Genomic DNA, 10,738 nt, shown 5'->3' on the forward strand with positions numbered 1-10,738 from the left:
TAACTTTCCTAAATTATACTAACATTCCTCACCCTCTTTCTCTTCCACAGGATGAGTCCTTCCTGTTTGAAGATAAGCTGCAGAGTCTAGCTTCGAAAACCGTTCAGGGATGCTACAAGAAGAATGAATTTGTCCTGTGCGTGTTAAAGTGTAAGTCAATCCTTTCTCCTACTGCAGAATAACACCAAAATCGTACACAGTTTTCAACTTATGGACTGGAATTTCATTTCAAATCTCGATATTCAATTTCAAATTTTAGACAGAGCTTATATTGTGTTTTGTTGAGAACTGGTTCCACAAGAATACAAGAACATTTTTCAATTGAAGCTTTGGAGGATGAAAGAGGTTTCTGTGCATAAGAACTGTTTAAATATATATCTCCTTTGCATAGAATTCATGATTTTGTGTTTTCATCTCAGGTTAATTACAATCATCTCAACCTAGATAATTTCAGTTCATTTAAATCTGAATTCGGTATGTTCTCTACCATTTTTTTGTGTATTGAATATCCTGATAGTATGGTATTGTTTCTTTGTTTTTTTGGTTAAACAAGTAATGCTTTCCAACACATTAGGAAGCACTACAGGAAGAAGGAGGAAAGCTGAGCCTCCTAAACCAGACAAAGAGAATGTGGCACCTGTTCAGATTAATACTCTATCAGGTCCATTCTTAATAGAACTTTTCAGCTTATGTTGTTTAGAAGGAAATACAATGTTTGTTGTGAATCAAAATCTGTGGGTTTGTTGTTTGGATTCTATAAAATGTCATGTTATATTTTAAAAAATCTGTGGGTTTGTTGTTTGGATTCTATTAAATGAAATGTTATATTTTTAATATTCAGACATGGTGCGTGCAAGTTTTCATTTATGGTGGTTGTAGAGAAAATATAGAAGTTTGTTGGCTGATAATATGTTGGTTTGTTGTTTTGGTTTCATGAACTCTGCTATCATTTGACACTACTTAGGCATCCATAATAGAACTGTTTGTTGTTGGGGTTTTAACATAACTTTTACTCTAGGCTCTGGCACTCTCAATTCTACACAGAATGCAGGGATTCATACTGCTACTACTACCACTCCACATTCTCAGACCTGTCACCGTACGCTCTCAAGTACTCAATCCATTCCTATCAGTAATGCTGTCACACCTCTTTCTAATATATCAAACCAAGGTACCTCTACTCTGTTATATTACAACTACTACTAAGGAGTTCAGATTGTATGAGTAGAACTAAAACCATTCTTTATGTCTATTTCAGGGAGTTCAAAAATGTCGAGAAAGGGTTGGAGTACAAACAAAGATGTTGTCCCATTCTACTTGAAATCTCCTACTGTTAACTTGAATGAAAGGGATGCTTCCATAAGTCCTGGACCTGCATTTAATTCTGGTACCATCCCTGTATCTGCAGTTTGTAATACTCCTTTCAATTTGACAAATGTTATGAAATTGAATCAAGGACTTTGTACCACAGGTACTTTACAATAACTTCTCCTGTATTCTTAATTATTTTATATGAGTATTGCATCTCCAAGTTAGGTGATAATTTGTGTAATATAAACATAATTAACAACAGGGACTCAGAAGAGGAGTGCAAAGAGAAGGAAAGGTGGTGACGAAAATGTGCTTCCACAACACCCTTCAAATTCATTAAATCATTTGAACTCTCCAGTTTTGAATTTCGAGGAAAGATCGGCATCATGCATGACTGATCAAGCTGCATCTATTTCTACAAGGCCTCCACTTTCCGATGTTTCTAATACTGCTGTCAACATTCACAGTAGAATGGATCTGAATGAAGGAGATAAAGGTACTTTCTACACTCAATTTCACAATCCATTAATTGTTTTGTTGTCTCTTAATTGTTGTTTATCTGTTATCTATATTTAAAGATGACTCACCCTCTCCAAATACTATTTCAGAGGATTATGGACCCATGAGACAAGTTAAAGCTAAAAAATCAAAGACTAGGATCCCTCCCACAGACAAAGAAGGGACCAGCAGACAATTATTTGGTATACGTCAACTGAACGATGATGCCACTATAGGTACTGGAGCTTTGTTTTGATCAAAACCTAATAAAAATTAATCATATTCTGCTCTCCACATTATCCTTTGCTGATTGGTGGTTTAAACTGTTTTAACAGAGCATTCTGCAATTGCATCTGTCTTGGAAGATGCTGATCAACTTTTTAATCAAAATGGTTAGTTGGTATCACACAAATTATGCTACTGCATTATCATTATCATCTAATCTGCACACAACAGTTTTCTTATATTTTGCATTTGTTAAGGTTGTGAGACTGATTATGCTGAACCTGAAGTGGTAGATAATGTTGTTTTGCCTGCCGTGCAAAAAGCTCTCAGATGTAAGCTTCCTCGACTCTTATAATATTAACACTATTCTGTTTGTCACATTTTTGTCACTCATTTTTTGTATTAGTAATGACTCTCTCATTTTAATGACAGGTAACACTGGATATGTGTCTTTGGGGCCACCTACAGAATGTTGCTCCAAATGCAAGGCTCTTATGTGGAAAGAAGAACGTGTGAATAAAACTGTGAAGAATGGTACACCTGAGTTCAGTTTATGTTGTTCTAAAGGTCAGATCAAGCTGCCTGAAACACCTCCAACTCCTTCATACCTGTTAAATATTTACAATGATCCAGTGAAGGGCAAACGCTTCCGAAATCAAATTCGTTTGTATAATACCATGTTTGCATTCACTTCTATGGGCGGTAGAGTGGACCACTCTATAAACAACGGCTCATCTCCTTATGTATACCGTCTTAATGGACAGAACCATCATCTCTTTGGTTCTCTCATACCTAATGAAGGTGAGGACCCCAAGTTCTGTCAATTATACATATACGATACCGATAATGAAGTGGAGAACAGGCTGAAATGGGTCAGTGTTTCGGATGGTAAAACTGTTGATGTGGAGATTGTACAAGGTCTGTTGGCTATGTTGGATGAAACAAACGAACTCACAAAATACTTTCGTATGGCCCGGGACAGATTCAAAGAACAGCCTGTGCAGGATCTGAAGATCGTCATGAAAGTGTGTCGTAGTGTAACTGGCCGTGAGAATTTCATAGGGCCATCAAATGAGGTAGGAGCAATTATGGTTGGAGACTTAGAAGACACATGTGGTGAGCGAGACATCATTGTTGAGACAAAGAGCAAGGTTCTTGAAAGAATATCTGACATACACCCTAAGTTGATGGCCCTACAATACCCTCTTTTGTTTCCTGAAGGTGAAGACGGATACCATGATGACATCCCTTATGTGCAATCTGGAAAACATGTTGCCAAAAAGCGTCAGAGGATAACAATGAAGGAGTTTTACTCATACAAACTGCAATGCCGACTAAATGAAGGTAAACTATTTATTATGATCATTTCTAAATACACAGTTGTATTCTGATCATGGTGTTCCAACTAATGTAAGCAGATATGTAGTTTACCAAGAACTTTTCTACAATCTACCTAAGCTGTAATCTAAGCTGTTCTTCGCAAATTAAAATTTTATATCCTAAGTATTGAATGTTAAGACATGATTTATTAGACAATCCAAGACAAGGCTCATTAGACAATGCCTATTAATTTCTAAGCTGTTAATTGTTTTGTTGCCTGTTAGTTGTTTTTTATCTCTTATCTATGTGTAAAGAGGATTCTGATACCTCTTCTCTGGAATAATTAACTATTTAAACATAATTAACTACTTCATTCTTTCAGGTAATACCCCTCGCTTGGGTGGAAGACTGTACCAGCAATACATCGTGGATGCATTTTCGGCCATTGAACAGTCGCGCCTTTGGTGGTTTCGTACACACCAGACCACTCTCCGTAATGATTTATACAGCAACATTCAAAAGAGCATACGAGATGGTCATCAAGATACTTCTTCTGTTGGGAAAGGTTTCATTTTGCCCGCTAGCTTTCTTGGTTCGAAGAGATACATGCAACAAAATTTCCAGGATGCACTTGCTATTTGTCGCTACATTGGTCACCCGGACATTTTTTTGACTATGACATGTAATAGTGCTTGGGATGAAATCAAAGAAATGATGAAGCTATATCCGGGTTGCATGGCTGTTGACTCCCCCGATGTCATTGCACGCGTGTTCAAACTGAAGTTGGATCAGATAGTGGAGGACATCAAAAACAAACATTATTTTGGAACATGTATTGCAAGTAAGTATGCTATCTCCTCTAAGTCAACTGCATATGAATGTCCACTTCCATATCATATTAATTTTGTTTTATCATAATATTTGTAGTTATGTATGTCATAGAATTCCAAAAACGTGGACTACCTCACGTCCATATGCTAATATGGCTCGACGCTGCTTCGAAGAGGAAACTCAATGATGATGTTGATAGTTTTGTAAGTGCTGAAATACCTGATCCAATAAAAGATCCAGTTGGTTATGCAGCTGTTTCCTCATTTATGATCCACGGCCCTTGTGGTTTCCAAAGGAAAAATTCCCCCTGTATGAAGGATTCAAAGTGTACCAAATACTTTCCAAAGAAGTAAGCTGTTCAATAACATCCCATCACTCTTTTTTTAATGCATAATTTCCCATAATTTGCTTCTGACTACAAATCCACATTCTCTATTTGATTTTAGGTATTGTCCGGAGACATATTTTGACCAATCGGGATTCCCTGTCTACAAAAGGCGCGACACTAAAATTACTGTCCGGAAGAACAATGTGGATCTTGATAATCAATTTGTCGTGCCTTACAACCGTGATCTCCTGGTCAAATATCAATGTCATATGAACATTGAAATTTGTTGCCACGCACGAACTCTCAAGTACTTATTCAAGTACTGCCTCAAAGGACATGATCGTGCTACTGTCGAATTGTCAACCAAGAAGAAGCAAGACACTGATGACTCCAAGCCTATCGATGAGATTCAATCTTACTTTGACGGGAGATACATATGTGGATGTGAGGCTGCGTATAGAATTTTTGGATTTGATATACATTATCGATCCGTGTCTGTCCATCGCCTCTCATTTCATTTACCAGGCAATAAAAACTGCACTTTCAAGGAAGATGAGAATCTGCAAAAAGTTGTGCAGCGTGAAAAATGGAAACTCAGTCAACTTGAGGCTTTCTTCAAACTAAACAAGGATGATCCATCTGCTAGGAAATACACTTATGATGAGATTCCACAACATTATGTGTGGAATGAAACTGATCATGTCTGGACAGTGAGGAAGAGAGGCCAGCAAATCGGACGTTTGTTGTATACACATCATAATTCTGGAGAGATTTGGTATCTCAGGTTGTTACTGACCAAGGTTAGAGGTCCAACTTCTTTCAATGCTCTTAAAACTGTACATGGTGTGGTTTACAACACTTTTAAAGATGCGTGTAGAAAACTGGGATTGCTTGACGATGACAATGAATGGGACGAAGTAATGGATGAGTGTGCCAAGTGTGGATTTCCTCCTCAAATAAGAGAGCTTTTTGTTCATATCATGATCAACTGTCAAGTGACTGACCTAGGAAGTTTGTGGACAAAGCACTGGAAACACATGGTCGATGATATCATTCTTCGTAAGAGACAGCAATCTGGTAATACAAACACTAATTTCAGTGACAAGCAACTACAATTTTATGCATTAGCAGGTACTATTTTTGGTAGCCTCATCAAAAGTTTTCTAATATTCACTCCTGATTAGTACTGACATTTAAATATTTTTCTTAACTCTGTTCAAACTCTAATGATCTGTTGTATTTTTCAGAAATAGACAAGATCCTAAGAACGATTGGAAAATGTTTGAAGCAATTCAGCCAATTGCCACAGCCACCAGTGAGCTATATTCAAACTGATGCAAACAATTTGATTGTTGATGAAACCAGTTACGACATAGAGGAAATGGAGAGAGAGTTTCTCAAACTTCATTCAAATTGCAACCCTGAACAACTATCAGTCTATGATGCCGTTTTTCAATCTGTGACTGAAAACAAAGGAGGTGTTTTCTTTGTTTATGGGAGCGGCGGCTGTGGTAAGACATATGTTTGGAAGACTCTAATTTACAAGTTGAGATCACAGGGAAAGATTGTTCTGCCAGTGGCTTCCTCGGGTATCGCAGCTACCTTAATGCCTGGAGGAAGGACAGCCCACTCCCGTTTCAAGATCCCAATTGTATTGGATGAATATTCCTCATGTGCAATAAATCTGAATTCGGATATTGCTAATCTAATCAAGTGCACGAGTCTGATTATATGGGACGAGGCTCCCATGCAACACAGGTACGCATTTGAATGTCTAGACCGATCACTGAGAGACATAATGAAAACTCTTAATCCGGACAATTTCAACAAGCCGTTTGGAGGTATCACCGTTCTACTCGGTGGAGATTTTCGGCAGATATTGCCAGTCATCAACATGGGAGGTCGTGCTGACATTGTGGCTGCATGCATAACTCGGTCAAGAATATGGAAAGAGGCAATCATTTTCATCTTAAAGCAAAACATGAGACTTAACCAAGGACAGAATGCTGAGGAAAAGGAGAATTTACGCAAGTTTGCTGAATGGGTACTTCAAATCGGTGATGGCAAGTTATCTCCTCCAACTGATGAATTAAGTGTTGTTGATGAAGATTCAATCATGATTCCAGCAGATTTTTGTGATCCAGAAACTGAAAACTCTGTTAAAAATATGATTGAGTGGACGTATCCCAGTTTTACCACAAACTTTCAAAATCCTGCTTATCTTAGTGAGAGAGCAATATTGACGCCGACCAATGTCACTGTTGCTCACTTGAATTCCAATATTGTTGAGACAATTCCGGGAGATCAAGCTTCTTACTATAGTGTTGACAGAGCGGAGGATTTTGGTGGCAGCGATTCTGATCTTAGTTTTGCATTCCCCCCTGAATATATCAACTCATACAATATTCCAGGTCTTCCGCATCATGAACTGAAACTAAAGGTTGGCGTGGCTGTTATGTTAATGCGAAACTTAAACCAGACGCTTGGACTGTGCAACGGGACCAGAATGATGATCACAAAGTGCCTGAAGCATTGTGTTCAGTGTGAGGTAATATGTGGAGCATTTGCAGGTACGAAACACTTTATTCCAAGGATGGAACTCTTTCCAACCGAAACCAAGCTACCATTCAAGCTGATTCGCAAGCAAATGCCGCTGCAAATTTGTTATTCCATGACGATCAACAAAGCTCAAGGACAGTCTCTACAAAGAGTTGGTCTTTATCTTCCGAAGTCAGTTTTTACACACGGACAAATGTACGTGGCTGTAAGTCGGGTTACCTCACCTGAAGGTTTGAAGATGTTCATTGATTCTGATCATGGTGTTCCAACTAATGTTACCAGAAATGTAGTCTACCAAGAAGTTTTCTACAATCTCCCTAAGCTGTAATCTAAGCTGTTCTTTGCAAATTAGAATTTTATATCCTAAGTATTGAATGTTAAGACATGATTTATTAGACAATCCAAGACAAGGCTTATTAGACAATGCCTATTAATTTCTAAGCTGTTAATTGTTTTGTTGGCTGTTAGTTGTTGTTTATCTCTTATCTAAATGTAAAGATGACTCACCCTGTCCAAATTCTGTTACAGAGGATTGTAGTCCCAGGAGACAAGTTCTTTGTCTAACAAATGAAGGAGTAGAATTCCTCCATACAAAAACAAGGCACCACCAGACAATTGATCCAGTGTTTAGATAATCTTCTTCACCTAATGTTACTTGAAATTTTTCTGTCAAATTTATATTCGAAATGTCTCTGTCAAATTTAAAAAACAATGTGGAGGAGATAGTACATCTCAATACATACAGTCTGTATTCTTCCAGTCAAACTTCCTAATATGGAAAGCAATGACCACATAAACATGCACACTCCTTTTCAGGACATGTACTATAGTACTCATTTTTGACATGTAGTACTTCTTTTCATCAAAGTAGTGTTCCTCGGTTTTAGATTATTAAAATCTTATATCTTTCTTACGATTTACACATTACATCTTATCTTCCCCACATCATAAAGACCCCCATCAGTTATTACACATCTTATAGTCTTCATTCTTCACTACACCTACCAGATCTGAGATCCCACCAAGGTATGCACATCTATTTCAAAGACTACCAACATTGTAGAACTTATAGCTAGCTGTAACTCACAACTGTACTAACTACATACTCATATTTATTACATTTCAGATCTAGGCATCAAGATGATGTTTAACAAATTCCAGAAGCTGCAGAATCTTCACACAGACAAAACTGAATGGACCATACGCGCTCGAGCTCAGTCCATCTGGGAGGGGATTAATCGTACAACTAATGAATTTAAAGGACTGAATGTCATGTTAATTGATGATTCGGTAACAACAGAATACAATATCTATTTATACCCTCATTTATGTGTTCATTCCTATTGTATGCTAAGCTATAACTATGTTTTGCCTGTAGAGTACTCGAATTCATGCTTTTTTGAATGCAAAGATATCTGATTTTTTCAAAGAAGATCTGAAGGAAGGCAACATCTATCGTATATCTAATTTTCATGTCAAAAAGTATGAAGGACCCGAAAAGAATAGGGTAGTTCGAAATGAGAAACACATATACTTTGACAACTACACAAAATTGGTTGCAGAGAAAACAAATGCCACCTTTTTCCCCACCTATGCTTTTGATTTATATGATCTTGAAGATGCTTCTAGATTTGTCACTGATGAACGTTTTCTGATAGGTAAACGAACCTAACCGCTACATTGCTACATTTAATGTATTGTTCATAGATTTCTTGAAATTGAATAATAAATTTGTTTTTATAGATGTGGTTGGTGTGATAACAAACAAAAATGTGGAACGTGTATACTCAAAAGATGACAACACTAGATCGCACATCCGATTTGTCATTACTGATGGAAGGTATTTGATTTCAATACAGTGAGCCCTGAAATGATTAAAGTCACATGAAAATAACTTCAAAAACTAATACAATTTTTATCCTTCATTCTGTCTATAGTTGTGAGTTGAGGGTGACTTTCTTCAATGAACTTGCTGAGCAACTTGAGAAACAATTGAAACATACCGCTGAAGAACAAGTTACCATCATAATTGCAAGTGCGAAAGTGAATCAACACGAGGGTAAAAACTCTGTTAGATGGCATGTTTTACATAATACGAACCACTTCTAGCCGCAAAGTCCTGTTTTAGCCTTATATTGTTATTGAGTTTCAAATAAATTATTTTATGTTGCGGATTTCTTTATGAATAGGATTGACATGTCTGAACAACTATCCAGCCACCAGATTTTATCTAAATCCAGACCACTACAGTGTCAAAATTCTGAAGACAAGGTTTAGAACAACCAAATTTACCCAACAAATTTATATCCTCTGCCTTTATTTTTTAGGATAATTACTCACTGTCATGTAATTTATTTGTTTAGATTGGCTGCTTTTCCACTAAACACAACATCTATAACTGTTGAAGAAGAGTACATCGAAGAAGTGATAGATGACAAAATCTACACAATTTCAGAGATAAAGAAGTTTACTGCTCAATGCATTCAGGTATTTCTTCAGTCAACAACAAATCTTGCATAACAGCATGACTTCTTCATATAATAAACAGTATGTAATTTACATTTCTTGCTGATGTGCAGAAAAAGTATAAATGCCAAGTTAGTGTGAAGAAAGTGGAGGAGAAGACAAATTGGTATGACAATGTCTGTACATCCTGTGATGAAGAGGTTAATATTGTTGAAGGGAGGTATAAATGTGACAACTGTAAAAGAAATATCCCTTTTCCTGATAAGAGGTATTTAAATTTGTACATTGTTAGGATCAAATCTCTTCAATACCAACTTATATACGATAAAAGTCCTACTTATTCTGACATTGTCTTGAACAGATTTCGATTGGCTACCGTCTGCAACGACTCTACTGGCTACCTTGGGATTGTTTTTCCGGATGAAGAGATTCAACGAATCACTGGCAAAAATGTTTTTGATATTGAAAATGACAGCACTCAAGTAAGTACAAGCATAACAAGTATTTAAGAGTTTATTTCATCCACTTCTGCAAATTTAAAACCTTTACACTTGCTTACTTTTAAATTCTCAATACTACTCTTAGGTTGGAGACTCAATATCTTTTCCTCCACTGCTAAAGGCTTTCGAAAAGAAAGAATTTATTGTTACTTTGATCATAGGGGAAACCAATGTGCATAATTCATGTAATGTTTACCTCGCTCATGCAATTGATGAGCCTCCTGAAATGCTAGGAGACCACGTTCCTGGTGAAGTGGTTCCTGCGAACTCTAAGCAAGATTCCATTTCCATGGTATCAATCTACTACACATTTTTCTACTTGATATAAAACGTAATGTAATATATGGTTATCTATTTAAGAGCTGTGATTGTTTTAATTATGTCAACAGAATTTGGAAGAGACATTAAACCGTGCATCCGATAGTCCAGCAACTGAGAAGTCCACAAACAAGCAGAGACCACGTAAGAAAACTGAAACTGTGCCATTTGAGACTGAGGAAAATGTTAAGAAAAGAAAGACAGTGAAGAAAGACATTGTACGTATTGATTAATTGATATATAATAATTGAAATAATGTAGGCATTTTGTTTTTACAAAACAAACAACTAACATATATCTATTGTTTATTGCAGGACTAAAATCGGAATCTCATAGCTTACAATTTCTACAGAGGAAAGAATTCATGTTTTTGTCATGGCCC

The 10,738-nt window shown here is 36.8% G+C and overlaps 2 protein-coding genes and 1 long non-coding RNA gene across 3 annotated transcripts; all 3 read left to right on the plus strand.

Moving 5' to 3' along the window:
- On the plus strand, positions 1-1,163 carry LOC108203566 (uncharacterized). The gene is made up of 4 exons (XR_010284497.1): positions 1-150; positions 420-474; positions 575-661; positions 1,019-1,163. It is a non-coding gene; the product is annotated as an uncharacterized LOC108203566 (long non-coding RNA).
- Positions 1,164-1,269: 106 nt separating this feature from the next.
- Positions 1,270-7,400, plus strand: LOC108206281 (uncharacterized). Its single transcript, XM_017376530.2, has 10 exons — positions 1,270-1,471; positions 1,574-1,807; positions 1,920-2,045; positions 2,145-2,201; positions 2,292-2,366; positions 2,467-3,378; positions 3,737-4,195; positions 4,282-4,534; positions 4,632-5,644; positions 5,761-7,400. The coding sequence occupies exons 1-10, from the start codon at positions 1,270-1,272 to the stop codon at positions 7,398-7,400; spliced, it is 4,971 nt and encodes a 1,656-aa protein (XP_017232019.1).
- A 1,415-nt stretch (positions 7,401-8,815) lies between these two features.
- Positions 8,816-10,738, plus strand: LOC108208755 (uncharacterized). Its single transcript, XM_064080173.1, has 7 exons — positions 8,816-8,820; positions 9,010-9,150; positions 9,400-9,559; positions 9,652-9,806; positions 9,900-10,020; positions 10,124-10,574; positions 10,671-10,738. Exons 1-6 carry the CDS (start codon positions 8,816-8,818, stop codon positions 10,364-10,366), a joined length of 825 nt encoding a protein of 274 aa, XP_063936243.1. The 3' UTR covers positions 10,367-10,574; positions 10,671-10,738.

Source organism: Daucus carota, chromosome 6, assembly GCF_001625215.2.
Source record: "Daucus carota subsp. sativus chromosome 6, DH1 v3.0, whole genome shotgun sequence".
Taxonomy (NCBI): Eukaryota; Viridiplantae; Streptophyta; class Magnoliopsida; order Apiales; family Apiaceae; genus Daucus; species Daucus carota.